This window comes from Eucalyptus grandis, chromosome 10, assembly GCF_016545825.1.
Source record: "Eucalyptus grandis isolate ANBG69807.140 chromosome 10, ASM1654582v1, whole genome shotgun sequence".
Lineage (NCBI taxonomy): Eukaryota > Viridiplantae > Streptophyta > Magnoliopsida > Myrtales > Myrtaceae > Eucalyptus > Eucalyptus grandis.
The window spans coordinates 20,663,763-20,681,254 of record NC_052621.1 but is presented as its reverse complement, the minus strand read 5'-3'; the positions used below and the strand labels follow the sequence as shown (position 1 = coordinate 20,681,254).

At 39.4% G+C, this 17,492-nt stretch overlaps 2 protein-coding genes across 3 annotated transcripts; one reads left to right on the top strand and one right to left on the bottom strand.

The window, feature by feature from the left end:
• Positions 1-1,138: 1,138 nt before the first annotated feature.
• LOC104422213 (WAT1-related protein At3g02690, chloroplastic) lies at positions 1,139-7,427 on the top strand. The gene is given in 8 exon segments (XM_039302886.1): positions 1,139-1,342; positions 2,443-2,835; positions 2,982-3,029; positions 3,490-3,612; positions 5,559-5,708; positions 6,307-6,488; positions 6,624-6,683; positions 6,774-7,427. Coding segments are annotated over 8 exon segments (1,263 nt in total). The 3' UTR covers positions 6,877-7,427.
• Positions 7,428-8,325: 898 nt separating this feature from the next.
• On the bottom strand, positions 8,326-11,045 carry LOC104422212 (uncharacterized protein At1g65710). 2 transcript variants are annotated; one of them, XM_010034464.3, is made up of 2 exons: positions 9,640-11,045; positions 8,326-9,523 (listed from the first exon to the last, which is right to left on the bottom strand). In XM_010034464.3, exons 1-2 carry the CDS (start codon positions 10,861-10,863, stop codon positions 8,618-8,620), a joined length of 2,130 nt encoding a protein of 709 aa, XP_010032766.2. In that variant the 5' UTR covers positions 10,864-11,045; the 3' UTR covers positions 8,326-8,617. The 2 variants fall into 2 exon arrangements, with proteins under 2 accessions (XP_010032766.2, XP_010032764.2); XM_010034462.3 differs by having other exon boundaries at positions 9,625-11,043.
• Between the last annotated feature and the right edge of the window lie 6,447 nt (positions 11,046-17,492).

Sequence of the window (17,492 nt, the reverse complement as noted above, 5' to 3'; positions counted from 1 at the left end):
ATTTCTACTATAAAAATAAAAATTCGTTTGATAACGACACAAAATTTCTACTATAAAAATAAAAATTCGTTTGATAACGACACAAAATTTCTTCATTTCGGACGGTAGCGAATAGCGGTGATGGACAACGGCGACGACCGGCGACAGGGGCCAGCTGGCAGCTGGCGACCAACAGACGATGATCGGTGGCAATGGATGAAGGACTGGTTGACAAATGATGAGAGAAATTTTTATTTCTCATTTATGTTCCAGAAATAGAAAAGTAGAAAATTTATACTTCTGATTTCTATTCCAAATCTATTTCTGGAATAGAAATCTATTCTAGAAATAGAAAAACGAAATAAGTTTATCAAATGAATTTCTATTCCAAAAACAAGTCTGGAATAAAAAAAATTATTTCTGGAACAGAAATAGACACTTGTCATGCACTTCCATATTAACCCAACAACAAAAGTTTAGAGATCTTATAGCAAGATATACCAATGTTGGGACAACCGCACGTGAAATTTATTTAGAAAGTAAGGGCTTGTCTGTTTATTTTAATTAATCTAGATCAAGTCCAATATAAAAGTAGTAACAAATCCAGACATATTCTAAACGCATGACTGCAGTTTTCTGTGAAAGGTGGGGGCATGGGGATAACCTAGCTCGAGAGTCTCGTCCCTGAGAAATCTTCATTTGAGTGCCCAAAATTTCCCAAGTGAAATCCTTAAAGCCGGTACTCAAAAAAAAAAAAAAAAAAAAAAAAAAATCCTTAAAGCCATCCCAAAGCGACCTACTTTCGGATCCCCTTCTGCAAAAATAGAAATTAGCCCCTTATAAACACCGAATGACATCAAAGAAAACCCAAAATTTAACATTTGATATAACAAATGAGAGTTAGATTGCATTCTACGCTCCACGACTTCAGACGAATTTTTTTCTTTTTTTTTTTCCCAAAAAATACCGTCAATCACCTAAAACGCTTCCCATTCTATATAAGTTCTTCGTATTTGATTAGCAATCCGAAAGTAGATTTTCAGTCGAAGTGATCATAATTCTAGGAATAGTAGTATTCTTGTTCAATTATTTGAATATGGCTTCTTCTTTTTTGTAATTGTTTTCCTCTTTTCCTGCCCTCCTCCCAAGTCTCCTGATGATGCAGAAGACCACCGCGTACAGCTACCGATGCCACCCGCCCTTGCTCACAACTCGCTTAATGCCGCCAAGAGCCCGACCTATCTCCGGCTTGCTGTATGAAAAGGAAGACGACAGCGATGGTGGAGGTGGCAAAGGCCGCGACGACAGCAGTGGAGACGGAGGTGGGAGAGGTCGTGACGACATCGGTGGCTCCAATTACATGGTAGACATATGGAAATGTTATGTCGGATTTTTTTATGAAACTTTTTTTTTTTTATGGTGGAAAGTGCCATTGGAATGTTATGGTAGATTTTGCTAAGTTTTCTAATTCCACATTTTAAAGGAATCTAATAAGCAAGTGATCGATTTTCATAATTAAACTTCTTTTCAAAACATGATTATTTTTGTAGTTGGATTGTTATTGACGACTCTCATTCTACACTGAACCCAATAAAACCTTAGTGATGGTCGTTCATAATAATTTCCATATTCATTGGTCATTAGGTGCTACAAATATTTCCTATCATTTTTCGAATTCTGATTAATTTTAAGCGGGTCATGTACATATTCTATGCTTCTATGTTGGGGTGTACTTAAATTTGTTATCACACTCAAAAAAAGATTAGAAAAATCCTCTAAAAAATTCAAAACAATTTAACATTCAAATATCAATTTCCTCCATTTTTAATTTATAAAATCATAGTACGAAATATTAATAATCAATTCACATTTTTCTCGCATGATAACCAATTGTTCACCCAAACACTGTCTCATAGTGTTTCAATCTATTATGAATACGTATACTTTTATTTCACTAAAAACTCTCATTTCTCTTCCTCTTTCTTTGAGACTAAGCTAGAAACTTTAATTGTCTTGCCCATTTTATACTTTAACACAGTTATCCTAACATGGCTATAATAAAAAGATAATAATAATAATTCCATTAAAAATTGGCTTTGATCATGTTTTTTCTTTTGTCCTTTTCTTAGTCTTCTCAAAAATGAATTTGTGGCTGTCCTCGCCCCACCAAGCCCGGCGGCCATGGCTGTCCCCGTCTCTCTCTCTCTCTGTATGGCTCTCTGCTTTCTGAGTATCTTCTTGCCATGGCCCTCTGAGTATCTTCCTGTCTTTGGCTAGAAAGAGATAGAGAGAGAGAGGGAGAGATGGTTTGGACTCTCAGCTGCTGGCATCATCCAGCTGCAATGGAGTCCCTCTCACTTCGAAGCTCATTCTCCTCACTTCCCGCGCGCATGCCCCGTGAACATCCCTTCCGAAGATCATCGACCCAGAATGCAGCAACCCCTCCTCCTTCTCTCCCCATGATCACGAGGAAGAGAAACAAAACCCGGCTCCCGAATCTGCTGCACCAGCGAGAAGGTGGAGTTCAAACGAGAACCGTCCTTGGACGGTGCGGCCGCCGCCGTGGATGATGCGGACGAGAAAGAGTCTGCTGCGACGGCGACGACGTCGGCGGAGGAGTCGCTGTGGGAGTGGGCCGTGCTGGTGTCGCCCTTCTTCTTCTGGGGCACGGCCATGGTGGCCATGAAGGAGGTCCTCCCCAAGGCCGGCCCTTTCTTCGTGTCCTCCTTCCGCCTCATCCCCGCGGGGCTCCTCCTCGTCGCCTTCGCGGCCTCCCGCGGCCGCAAGCCGCCCTCCGGCCTCAACGCTTGGCTCTCCATCACCCTGTTCGCCCTTGTGGACGCCTCTTGTTTTCAGGTTACGCCTCTCTCTCTCTCTCTCTCTCTCTCTCTCTCTAATGTGTATATGTGTGCCATTTTTAGCTTTTCTTTCTTGTCAAGAAAGTGAGATTGACATGTTTGATTGATAATTATTTTACCCTGCTGATGGGTTTTTTGGGGCAGGGATTTCTCGCCGAAGGGTTGCAGAGGACGTCGGCGGGTCTCGGAAGCGTATGTTGAACTCACTGTATTCTCTATATCAGTTTAAATGCCTCCATGAGAAGAAAAGGGCAAAAAAGTTTCAACCTTATAGGTGAATTATAAGGTTCTTTGATGTTAAATATGGCTACTGAGTAACGGAAATTCTTGCATATTGCTTTGGAAATGTGCCCATAAGGAAATGGCTCATGTCAGAAGACTGATGTCACTTACGCTGAATCTTGTTCTGTTATCTGAAAAATCTTGCCTTTTTTCGTTTCCACGACACTAATGGATGAATGAGTATATGTAATACAAAGGTAAACCGGTCTCTTAGTATAGCTGCAGCTATCAGTTGGATTAGTCTTTACACATTGTATCCTTGACATGGAATCAGATGTTTTGATATTTGTTCCCTGTCTGTTCAATAGATTTGGCAGCTGATAGGAAACGAGCTATTCTGCTTGGCTTACTGGAGCTGAACTTGTTACAGGTGATAATTGACTCTCAGCCATTAACAGTGGCTATACTTGCAGCCCTGTTCTTCGGTGAATCCATTGGGTTAATTGGAGGCGCAGGACTGTTACTTGGTGTTGTGGGACTTCTTCTTCTTGAGGTAATCCTTGTATCACCAGTTTTATTGTGATTATGCTGGTGTTAAGTGAATATGCATTGGCTTGATCCTAATAGATTAGAAACTAAATGGGCTATGTTGTGCTTAGGAGATACAATGCAACATTCTTTATCTTGTCATTGAACCACCATTCGATGTTTTTGTGACATGTCTGCATGAGATATGCATATGATGGTCGCTTGTAGGATGTGGTTTCATGGTTATAATTGCATCAGATGGAATCTCGCTCCGCCTTGCCCTCCATATCCAGAACATCTGGCACCTGTTCTCCTTATCATTTTCATTGCAACTTGCTGTGTACTTTATTAAACGTTGAATTCCCCTTACACTTTAAGCCAAAGCATATGTGAAAAAATTGCCACTTTGATCACATTTTTTATGCATTTTGATGATGGTGCAGTAAATTTCCCAGCTACATATTGTTAGATTCAAGTCTTAGATCCTTGTTCATTATTTTCAAAGATTCTGACTGCTGACAGAACTTGCTCTCAACTCCCCATGGTTGTTTTTAACCTCTAACCTAAAACAATCCAGTAATTTCCACTGCCATGCTGAATGTTAGTTGGCTGATTCTTGGTAGAAGCTGCATGGTCCTCACCTTTATCTCTTATAAAGATTCTTTCAAAAGGTAGCATATGACTTATTGGGCCTATAGCTTGATGCAAGCATCTATGAGTTTTACTTGTTCGCACTGCCTAATAGGTTTTTCCAACAATCTCTCTCCCTCTCTCTCAAAGTGTCTGGCTTTTTATCACCAGCTAAATTGCTTGTTTGAAAAGGCATGTTGAAGTCTTTTAAAAAGGGATCCACAAGGGATCCACCATCAAAGTGAAATGTTTAGTTGAGGTAGTTGAGGCATTGAGGTTGAGATCATTGGGTTAGATAATTGTGTCGGGAATGCACTAGAGGAGAAAGAGTACTTTGGTATCTATAATTTTTTTTTTGAGCAAACAATGAATTGCATCAAATATTGAATTATATCTTTATGACTTATAAGACTAATGTTGAGAAAGAGTAATCAAGTATAACTGAGATTAAAGTGCTAAATCTTCCAAGAATAGAAGTGGATTGCGTGGAGATTGGTTACTATATGCAAGTGGGATGGATCTACAGGGTGAAATGTTGCAAGCACTATGTACAATCTGAAAATGCTGCTCAGGCTTTAGGGAAAACTGTTTAGGCTGTAATAACATGGCAACGGTCTATGGAATGACATGTTGGCCAGTCAAGCGTAACATGTAAACTATGTGAGTGTATCTGAGATAGGTAGACAGATATCTAAACCATTGGAAAATTTCAATAGGAAGCTCTGGATTAGGTGGTTCAGACATGTGGAGAGACTTTAAATAACCATAATGCAGCGGCAAGAAAATGTTATTTATGTAATCTCAGAAGGTAGATCTTTTGGAGGAGGAGGAGGCTTAAGAAGATGTCAACAGGAAACATTAAGAGGATATAGTTTCTTAGTCTGTTGTCTATTGAGAGATATGATACTTGATAGGACTGAAACATATATACTGGAAACAGGCCTTTGTTATTGTTGCCATCACCAAACCTTTTAGGTATGCTGAACTTAAGGTAAGGGTACATAAGGTCACAATTTACACTTGACAATGAAGGCCCAACCATAATATAGCGAGGGTACCACCACTACAATACTGGAGTTCCTGAGCCATTCATTGCTGTATGTAGCCTGGATTACACAAATTAAAATGAGCATGCTACTATATCTGATCTATTTCGGTAGCATTTCAGAAGCTCCATACCATTTTCCTTTGGTCAAATGCAAGTGATCTACCTTAGGTGGAACTGGCATATCGGCTTTTTCTTTTTATGATCATATTAGAGTTATATGCGAATCCATACTGATAAGCAATCTCTAATTCACATGGCTCTTGCACTATTTGATGGTGAGTTTTAAGCTGTAGGTACCGGCAGTTGCTATCGACGACAATAATTTTTCACTGTGGGGAAGTGGTGAGTGGTGGATGCTTCTTGCAGCTCAGAGCATGGCCATTGGAACTGTTATGGTCCGTTGGGTCTCCAAGTATTCTGATCCAGTTATGGCTACTGGATGGGTAGGTTCAACCTAACCTGGGATATATTGAAGTGCTTAAATTTGCTTTTCTTATTTAGCTTGATGCCGGTTGTTAGTCTATTTTGCTACTTGTGTGTGTTTGATTTCTTAATTTTTTCCAGTGTTTAGCTGTAGTGATTTTATCTCTTTACTGGTCAATATGATAACTTTTTGGTGTATCAGCTTGAAGCTAATTGCTGGTTCTCTAATCATTGGGGAGACTGCATGATACCTTCATAATTGATCTATCATATGGGCTTAATATTATATTGCCTTATGCAAAAGAGCATAAATTTTGCATTGCTTAGTTGAAGAGATTATTAATTATCTGTACTTACGTTCCATTTCATCCGTTAAAAAATGGGTCTTTTGGCATTCAGGTATTTGTGAAGCTTAGCACAAATATATCACATTTTAGTTGCAAGATTTCATGATAAAACTTTATGGCACATGATTAACTCTTGACTTCTGCTTTTGGTTATTTCATATAGCTTACCATTACAGCAGTCTTCCTCTTGTCAAGATCGGCCCTCTCAGTAAAAAGAGTTGAACAATTAGAAATTAACTGATGTCTTCAATTTGATTTTTTTTTCCTGTAGCATATGGTTATTGGTGGTCTTCCTCTTGCAATAATCTCGATTCTCAATCATGATCCTATCTTTACCGGTGGTTTGTCGGAGCTTTCCGTGACTGATATATCAGCACTACTTTATACCTCAATTTGCGGAAGTGCCATCAGCTATGGTGTATTTTACTACAATGCAACAAAAGGTTGTTTTTAGTATCCTGAATATTTTGAGTCCTGTATTTTATCCTCAGCTCATCGATTATATTCCTTGTCATGCATGATGAAAGTGTGATAAGTATTCTTATCTCCGCCCGACTTTAGTTTATTCTGTTTTACTATTGCATGCAGGAAGTTTGACAAGCTGAGCTCCCTCACATTTCTTACTCCAATGTTTGCTTCAATTTTCGGGTACAGTCCATCCTACCTAGGTCTTTTATTATCTGCAATCTATTTTTGCATGCCTTGTTTTTATGCCATAATCGTAAACCGTACCTGCAGGTACATATTTCTCCATGAAACTTTCTCACCTCTGCAACTGGGCGGTGCTTTTGTTACTTTGATTGCCATATACATGATCAATAACCAGAACATCTTGGAATGATCCTTATGCTGAGCATGGCATGCCTGACATGGGAAGTATGTGAAACCCGTGTTAATGCCTAGCAGGTGCTTTGCTCTTGGCTTTACCTCTGAAGTTTGAACTCGTTGTTGCTAGATCATGCATGCATCCATAAAGGTAGTGGAAACAGTAGGAGGTGAGATATGTTGTAAATAAGAGGGTATATTAATTACACTTTTCTCGACTGAAAATGGCTTGAGTCGTTGGAGCACCCATCTCGATGCAATGTATAGGAAGATAGAATAGAATGCTGTGCAGATATATAACCTTTTGTTTGGGCTAGCGTTTTTGGAATACATATTATTCAATTGGTTACTCCAGCAAGTTGTCTATGGCAGCAGGTCGATCATCTCCTTTTTTTGATTCTCTAGTTTTATTAATGTCCCTTAAGCATGAGCTCGTCAAGGTGACTACTATGTTTGATGAAGGTATTGATGGGAAGCCGCACGACTAAAACCAATAGATTTTGTAGAATGTAAGCACAATGGTACTCCATTTTCTACTTCTATGATATGCATATGAACTTTGTTATCTATGCAGTATATTACAACCCTAGATGCTTGACTCGCGTAAAGTTTCTCTATATGTTTAAGAATACGTAAACCACAAAATAATGGTGTCTTGCACATTAGAGGAACTTTCTATGAGTGAAGGCCTCATCCGTGCCAGTCCACCAAGCTCCTATACTGATCAGTAAGTGGCTCCCACCTCCTCATGGCACTATTAAAATCCACACGGATGCAGCAATTAAGCCTCTGCTTGAATCAACAGTAGTGATCTCCCAGGATCATATGAGTTTGCTTGGAGGGTTAAGTGACAGTTACTCGAGCTCCTGTACTCTGCAATTGGAAAGGAAATGCTTTTCCCTTAGCAATTGAATTGGCAAAGGAAAATACACAGTTGATGGTCTAGTCTGAAAGTGAACCGTCCCTTGTTGGTACTACAACATCTGGAAATAGCATAATGCCACGGCACTGGGTAGATACTAAGAGGGACATGGGGAATTTCACGATTCACGTTCGTCAACTGCATATTGGTCGTCTCGTTCATCGAACAGGGGTGCTAATAATTTGGCCAAACAGGCATTACGAAAATTGCTCATGACGATCCAGTACATACTTCCTCATTTCCCATGCTGCTGCTGTAATCGTTGCAATGTCTGGTAGCAGCATAAGTAAAACAAAATATAACCACCAAAGAATATCGAATGAGCGCACTATTCTTACAGTTTGACCTAGCCATCGGGAGATGCTGTTTTCAGTTTTGGATTTCTATCTGGCTACAATTGCTTTTTAAGTGTTCCTCATGTCGTGGTGATGAAGGTTTGGCTGGATTGTGGATCATGGACCAATTTTGATGGGGCAAAATCCTTACAAACTTGGAAAACTCTACATCACGGTAACTGATAAGAAAAACCAACGACATGGCAAGTTCTCTTGGAAGAAAGCACATAAATGAGTAACTTATGCACAATCCACAGTAACTGATAAGAAAAATCAACAACATGGCAAATTCTCTTGAAAGAGATCACATAAATGAGTAACTTATGCACAATCTGTAGTGCAAAAAAGCTGCAATGTTTCCTAATGAAAGACTGGAATGTTGCGAGTCGCAACTGCCGAGAAATGTAGGCCAAACCCTCGAAATAGAAACTAATACGTTTCGCATCTTGTTGAGGCTTGACCAACACGGAGTCACAGATAAACTGCCATAAGACTAGGAACTATGTCCTGCTTCTCCCGATCCCATTTTGTCGAACGCCGAAGTCCCGCCTCTTAACGTTCAAGTCCCTTCTAGACTCGCTCACTTGGCGACCCGATTCGGATACAACCATCCTCTGGAAGGCCAACGGACTGAAGTCATCCGTAGCAGCTTTGGAATTGGAAGTCCAGCAATCGGATGAATCGGCCGAACCGGGCTCCCAGGAAGACGACACTCCCCCCCATTGCTGCGTTCCGGAACCGGCGAAGCTGTTGCTCCCTGAGGATTCTATCTCCTCCTTATCATCCCCTTTCAGCATGCCACCCCTCTTCATCGTCACGTACTTGTGAATGGTCGGCTCCATTAGATCATCGTCGACTACCAGCTCCGATTCCACAAACGGGTCCCTGCCCTCTGATTTCCTAACGAGATCGTTACCTGAGTAGGAGGAACTGTAGCCGTTGTGGCTACACTGATTCGACGCAGCTTTTCTTAATTCGGACAAGGCGCTGGCTACATTGGAGCTCTTATTGGAGTTGAGGTCGGCGACTGCTTCATAGATCGAGCAGGCCTTCGTCACGCAAGCCGGGACAGTAGGGGTGGTAGCGTTCTGCTTTTGGTGGAAATTCTGGATGTCTTCGAGCAGCAAGGTCGTATAGGACGTGGGTTCGGCCACGATCTGAGGATTCAGCTCGAGCTCCGACAGCCTCGAGGACCGGCTTCGCGCCAATGCCTGTGGTTTCTGAGTTTCGAACCCGGACATGGTTGCTTGCCTCTTCAGCACTTCCATGACAGCTTGTTGCTCCTTTTCTGCAGAATCGCAACCTCGAGCCTTGTTGTCCTCTGTCACTTTACCCCCGGTCTTGTCGCATGTCCCGTGCGTGAATCGGCCATTGTTACCATCCACGGTCTGTTTCGCCATTCGAGCCTGGGATCGATAAGGTAGCAACGGCCAATTTCAGTAAGGAACGTGATAAGAAACAGGAGTAATTTCTCAAAGAAACTAAACCGAATGTCAGCAAGGAGTACCTCGCCTTCCTTTACCGTGCCGTCTTCCGTGGCTTTATGCGCGCTCTTGTTGGATGGCGGCTGAGGTTGCTGTTGACGGGCATTGGTATCGATCTCGCCGAGCGGGTTTCTCCTGTAGGGAGAATGTTCCGCCTTCCTGGACGAGTTGCGACTCAGGGAAGGCTGCTGGTTCTCACCGTTCTGCTGCCTCCCGACACCACCGGACATTTGCCTAGCAGGCGACTGGGAACGAGGCGATGCGGCGCCTCTCGACGCCGCGTGCGGTTCCCCTGCATTCCTCTTCACAGATATCCTCTTGACGGTGGCTTGAGATTCCGGTGGATCGCCACCGCCGTTGCTCTTGTCCACCAAAGAAGCGGGGACCGACACCATCTTCCCGGGCCGATTGTTGTTGCCGGAGCCCCCGGCAGCGGAGCTCGCGTTCGAATTCGAGAGAGAGGCATTATCGGAACGTCTAGCCGGCGAGCGGCTCACCCTCCTTTCTCTGCTTGAGGATCGCTGGTCTCTTTCCCTGCTCGGGGTCCTCCTCCTCGCCCCACTCCCCTGGCTGTGGGAACGGGAAGGCGTCGATTGGCGGTGGCGCTGCCGGTGCTGCCGTTTCTCCACCAGTTCATCCTCATTCATCTCGGGTTGCTCGCTTCCCGCAGCATCGGCAGCCCGAGCGACCGGACCATCATCGTTTTGGTTATCGAAATCGTAGCTCCTCTTGGATCCCGAATAGACCCTGCCGCCGGAGGCAGCCCCGGTCCTCCCCGAGGAGCTCCGGCTGAGCCGGCCGCACTGGATGAGAATGGCATCGACCTCTTCCTTGGTGCAGTTCGACGTCCTCACGCCCGCAGTCACGCCAACAACGCTCGCCCCATTCACGGGCAAGCTCTCGCCGCCATTACCCGAAGCGGCCAGAGGACCGACGGCCGCCTCACCCGCATCCTCACCGGATTTCCCGGCATCCACAACCGGAGCCGCCCCGTCGGGAGCCGGCTTCTCTTCAGGCGAGGCGCGTCTGTCGTGGCTCTTCCGGTGCTTGATGATGAAGACCTCCTTTTTCACGAAGCCCTCCTGTCCGGCTTCCTTCTGCTGCCGGTGGCTCCACGCCGGCGACGCCCTGCCGTCGGGCTCGCGGTCCGCCTTCGCGGCATCGATTTTGCAAGGTGGGTTCGAATCGGGAGGCGGCTTGGCGGCCGAAGAGCCGCCGGAGGCGACCGACGAAGATCCCTTCTTGCTGAAACAGCTACCCATTGAAGAAGGCCTCTTGGTCCACAGAGAGAGAGAGAGAGAGAGAGAGAGCAATGTGGAGAAAACGAGCTGACCAGGTGGTGAAGAAGATGAAGAAAGTTGGTGGAGGAAATGGATGGGGATGGTGGGCGCGTGAATCGGGGAAGAAGATGACGCAGAGGAGCTTAGAGAGAGAGAGAGAAAGAGAGATGGGATTTCAAATTTTTGACGTGCGAGCGGGGAAGAGAGCCGTTACCAGGTGCTTTTTTGAGTTTTACTACATTTATTGTTTTTTTTTAATTCAAATCGAATCAACTGACGCTCAGGATTTCAAAAAGGAACCTTTTATTTTTCTTCTCCTTTTTGAATTTAATTTGTCCCAAGCCCGACCCCCAAAAAAAAAAGATTTAAAAAAATGATACTTTACGTCGGTCTCAGAACGGCTACTTGCGGATTCCACGACATGTCCTAAAATTCCTGATTCTCATTGGCCGGCCCAAGAAGACGTATTGCTTACCTGATTTTTGCTGTCGATAAGGAAAATTCCTATATTTTATTCTTATTCTAATAAAGTACGACGGCTTTTCCTAGATTCGGTTTTTTTTCAAGCTGACTTTAGATACGTGGAAACAAATGATTTCTTAATTTTAATTTAACGTGTAATATTGTTTATGAACTTTCACTTTCTTTTTTCAATATGATTTTTGAATCTTTATCCAATGTACAGTATTATGTTTGAACTTTTAATTTATTTAATTTAGTCCTTAAATATCGAGTCCTCGAACTACATTTATTCAAGTTCGAGGACAAAATATAGTTTGAGAATTAAAAAGTTCGAGGATCATATTTAATAAATTAAAAGAGCTCAGATATCATAAGTTTGGAGATGAAACCACACATTATACTAAAGTACATGGACCATTTGTATCATTATCCATTTTTCTTATTTTGGAGCTTTCTTTTTTAAGTTTTGGTGTTAAATTTATGAACATTTTTTGCACTACCCCATATATTTCAAGAACAATTGAAAATTACCATTCAAGGTAGCACCAGTTTCTCTTATTACTTTCACAATTTTTGTAGAAATGCAAAATGACCCATTAAGTGAGTTACTAACTAAATATAAACCCACAAAGCAAGAAACAACAAGGAAGACAGAGAGAACGTGACTGGAGGAAATAGTTTAGGGAAAAAAAATTGTGTATTTCTTCAATTCTCCCTAATGTACAAGGCTTTGAAATTTAGTACAAGATGTACACAATAAATCGTAAGGATATATTCTATAGATCAATCTTAATCTCAATCTAATCAATTTCAATCTCAACCCAATCCCTAATTAATTTAGTGCACAATCATAATCAAAAATGGATTCTTGAGCATATCTTCCAACAACAACAACCCCCAAACAAGCTAAATTAAAATTTTACGGGTGTCTAGTGGAGCTTTTACTTTTCTTAACTTTATTTTTTCAAAAAAATTACTTCAAATCGCAACTTTTGCTTGATATCAATTACTTCAAATTCTTAAGAAATCTGAAAAGTAACAATTTATGGTGTTCAATTTTATTTATTTTTTTTGTAATTTTTAAGAAAATAATGTAATGTTTTGAGTTTGATGGAAACCCAAACGTGGCTGATTGAAGTGGGCAAGTGGCTTCACAGCTTGAACAAATGCTCTCGAGTTGGACATGGAACAAATGCTCTTGAGTCGGACATGGACTTTCCCTGCGCTTACTATTTTAGGTGAGCCCATACCCAAAAGAGAGTCAGCCCATTGGAGTTTGATTGCAAATGAGTCTTTCCATTTATCGTATTCGTATTGCCGTCGCTAAATCTTTCCATTGAAGAATCGCATGAAAGATCGCTATAGAAAGGCTCAACTCCCGGACCTTAGTATTAGTACTAAACGTATGATTCTTCGATCTGAGGGGTCAACTAAGTAGAACTATTAATCAGAGCTAGCATTCGCCAGTTGGTGGCCTCTGAAAATATAGGAAATTTTGGGGATTTTAAACGCTAATTTCATGTTATCTAATAACTTTTTACGTAATAGGTAGTAAAAGTAATTTCTCGAGAATGAGAAGATAAGTGAGATTGACTCTATTAGATACAAGTCACACGGCATGCGTTATGGGTAAAAATTAAAAATATATATAAATATATCTATACAACGATATAGAGAAAGAGAAATTGACTTTGTCGCTTAAATTCATAATAGAACAGAGTCATGCGAAACAGAATGTAATGAACAGAGAAAAATTTTAACAGTAGAATCACTATACCGCACACAATTATTATGTGACAACGAAATTGTAGATATTTATTAACATGAAACAATGCTATTCCGTAGATTGCAAATTACTTTGGTTCGATCCAATACTAAATTTAATAGAATATGAGTTAGAGTCGATCTTACTTAATTAAAAAATAATGATTGATTGGAAATGAGAAAATCATTACATCCGCTTAAAACGAAAAATAGTCTATCTTAATTTTATTTTTAGTAAAATAGGACATTTCAATACTTGATGAGTGTTTAGTGAATTTATATATAAGGCAAAATGGCCCTATATCATTCAATCATTTTGTACACGATACATGCTATTTTTGCATGATACTCTCTGATTATTTAAATTTTATGGTTATTGTACTGATATAACTTTGAAAGGTAATAAATTTTCTCATAGCACGAATGTGAAAAAGTAGTTAAGGAGTTTTAGTACTAATTTTTAATGTAAAACGTATGCTAAGCATGGGCAAGTATACTAGCATTCATATGTTATCGAAAAGCTTGGATATTTGATATCACCTAGAACTGTTTTTTCATACTATTAGACATTACAGGATAAGCCAAGCAAAAACTAACCAGATGCCCCATTCTATCTACATCAAATTTTCTTGAAGGGATAAATAGATTGGTTTTTTTTTTTTTTTTTGTGTGTCTATCACACAATTAAGTCCTCAATATTATTTGAATAAAGTCATTTAACTTACATGATGCCTGCAATCGAGTCCTTTATCATTAACATGCACAATCTATCGAGACTGCACGATAATGTGTATTTTCTATTGTTAAAGGATTAAAAAAAAAAAGAAAATTATCAAGAAACATATCTAAAGAGACAAGGAAAATATGACAAAAAGGAAAATACGAAATGGATATTTTGTTCATTTTTTAATATTAATTCCACAATAAAAACTCCAAACTTATTGTAACACAAAAACCTTGAGTGACAAAAATAACCAAAACTTTTTTTTGTCATAAACACCTCGGACATATACTTGTAACAAATATACTTTAGCTAGAACAATAAAGAGTATATATGTCACACAAGTATAAGTTGAAGGTTTTTCATGACTTAAAAAAACTTAGATATTTGTATGGCGGTGAGTAAATTTAGGATCTTTAATGACACAATTTTTTTAAAAAATATTTGTATTATAGTGGATATAATTTGAAGCTTTTTGTGGTGTTTATCTTTTTTTTTTTAATTTTAAAGATAAATATCTTGAAAAATCATGAACTAATATACATATGACAAATTTATCCCAAATTAACAAATTTACCTCAAATTAATACACTTATGATAAATTTACCCTCTACGAATTTCCGTTAAATTTTACTATCAAATTATTAAGTTAAATGACATGTGGTAATTGGTTGTTATATTGGTTTGGTATTTTACTCTCTGTTATTACAATCAATTTTTGTGGTATTAATTTAATTTAACAGATGATATATTTATCACAAATGTATAAATTTAAGATTTTTAGCAATCGTTTAAATTATTTTGGGATAAATTTGTCATAAATGTACTAATTTGAGATTTTTATGATCAATTAGGGTAAATTCATAATAGGTATATACCAATTTAGAATTTTTCATGGTTAAAAAAATAATTTTACATAAATTTATTATATGTAAATTAGTTTGAGATTTGTTAGGGTATTAATTCTTATTTTAAAGAAGAAACTCAAAAAGAAATGATGAGGGCGAGAGAGTATTGGGTCAACTTTGGCCAATGCTCCCGCGACCATCATCTAGGATTCTGTCGGAAGTAAGAACTCCGCCCGGTACGGAGGCACTCACATGCTTACGGATGGTGGCAACATCATTTTGTCGTCCAATTCATTTCTTCTTGTGTATATATTCACCTTTTGTCGTTTGAAATTCTTTTCTTTACTTATAATCGAGTTTCTTTTATTCTACAGTAAACCCCATATTCAAAAACATCATGATGCACATTGTAGAATTTCTGAAACCTTAGAAGACAAATTGCAATGGACCCAGAAAAAGCACAAAAAGCAGAATGCATAGTTCCGTACGAAAGGCATAGCCCAAATTATGGCCAAAGAAAACTTGGGCATCCTAAAGAGAATGACCCACTCTAGCTTAGAGGATAAATTAATCGATACACAGGCAACAATTTGAACCATTCTAGAACCTCTCAATCTCATGCATATATACAATCTATTAGAGAATATGGTCATTTATGATGTGAACATTCATTCCCTGTTAACCTCATCCAATGCCAATTAGTAATCATGAGCCACATTCGATCTCATTTAACTAGTTATCTTTTTGGAGTAGATAGTTCATAGTACTCTTTCCATAAATACAATAAAAACCAACTCATGTTTCCACTCATTTTCATCACCAAGATGCATCACTTTCCAATGAAATTCGATTGGGATCATCCTCAACAACACATTGAAACGGATTCCAATTTTTCTCAGCATAAAATTTATTAAAAACTGAGATATTGGAGAATAAATTTTTCACAGTAAAATAATTATTATAGACATTCTTAGACTCACCTACTACATCATTAAAATAATGTCATATTTCCTTATGATTGAATTTCTAGACTTTTTGGCAGTGCTCTGGAGGGTCAAAAAAGGCAAGAGCGAAGCGAAGCGTGTTCTTGTCTTGGTCGTGAACTTTTCCTAGCCCATGTCCTCACTGAGCTGTTGAGCTGTGTTGGATTAGATGGATCGATGGTCTGATCCATTGCACCTTTCAGACAGCAAACAAACATTTGACAGACGGTAGTAGGTTTTGACCTTTCCAGCTCGGGAGGCTGCGTTCGGCCGGTGGGGTCCTCTTCTAGGATACCCCTTAGGATAAGGAAAGGAGACCGGCCTTGTGCAAAGGGCCGCGATGATATTAAAATTCGTCGTAATTTATCTGAAATTATCATAATGTTTATATTAGTTTAATTTTATGGGTCTTAGTTTATCTTTGATTATCGTTACTCATTTGCACTGGAAAAATTAGTACTTTCCCTTTACGAACGGTAGTTTTGGGTATAAAATTTGTAGCCTGAAAATGTTAACACAATAACTAATCAATAGTATAATAAAAGGCTACAATTTTCATAAATGACGGTACTTTTAGGATTCATTTGTTTCGCAAACAATTTACAATCTTTGAAAAATGTTTGCCAAGTAGTCATTTTTTAGAAAAATGACTTCATTTTTCGATGTTTGGTTGAAATAATCAAAAAATATTTTCCGTCATTTGATGTAATTTAGTTTGATTTTCCAAGGAAATTATTAAAAAATTCAACTTTTTAAGTCACTTCTATTTTTAAATTACTTTTCTTTTTCTTTCTTTTACCTTTTTCCTTCTTCCTCTCCATCGCTCATTTGCTTCCTCACTGCCATTCCCATCTCCTTCCATTGGCGACAATAGCCACAAGTGAGCCGTGAGATCACCAGCCTTGGCCAAGCTTGGGCTTACCTAGATTAGCCAAGCCCTGAGCTCGCTGGCTCGTATCTTGGTTGGTCACAGGGCTACCGGCTGTCACTAAGGCACATAATAGGTGAAGGATGGAGGAGGAATGAAAAGAAAGAAAAGAAAAAGAAAAGAAAGAAGAAAGAAAAAAAATAATTAAAAATTTGAATTTTTTTTTTAAAAAATGAAAATTTATTACAAAGGAGTTCACAGGGCGGACATGTTTGTTTGTTTGTTTTTTTTTTTTTTTTTTTTTGTCGTCGGAGAACATGTTTGGTTTGAGGGAAAAATGATTCCCTCTTAATCATTTTCCCCACTTTTAAGGTGTTTTTCATAGAAGGAAAATGTTTTCCTAGATTTGTTCATTTTTTATAAACCAAATGCCGGAAAAATTCAGAAAATATTTTTCATGAAACAAATAAATTCTTATTTATATTTAATAACTTTCCACAATACTCATAATTTTCTTGTAAGTCCTTGTAAATGGCAAATTAATAATCTTCACTCAAACGCAAGGGCAAGCATGTGCTAAGACACATGACCCCATTTGCATAAATACCCATGAACCAATTAAATCAGGGCCTTGCAACCTTGATCCCGAGTAGTTCGCATGCATTTTATAAGATTTGATTAAGCGATTTCTAGTTTTCGAGTTGAAAATTCCATAACATCCCAACCAGCTGCGCCAATCTTGAAAGGTTAAATTTGAGTTCTTGACTAGTCGGTTCAAACAATATCCCATCCAGGTTATCCATTCGAGTTTTGGCTCACACGTTATATGATTCGGGGGAGATGGTCAGAAAGATACATTCGTCATTTTCATGTTCGATTGGCGAAATCAAAGGCTTCAAACAAGGGAGGAAAGGGGGCTGGGGAATTAATTAATTCGAGTACTCAAGAATGGAGAAAGTCAATTA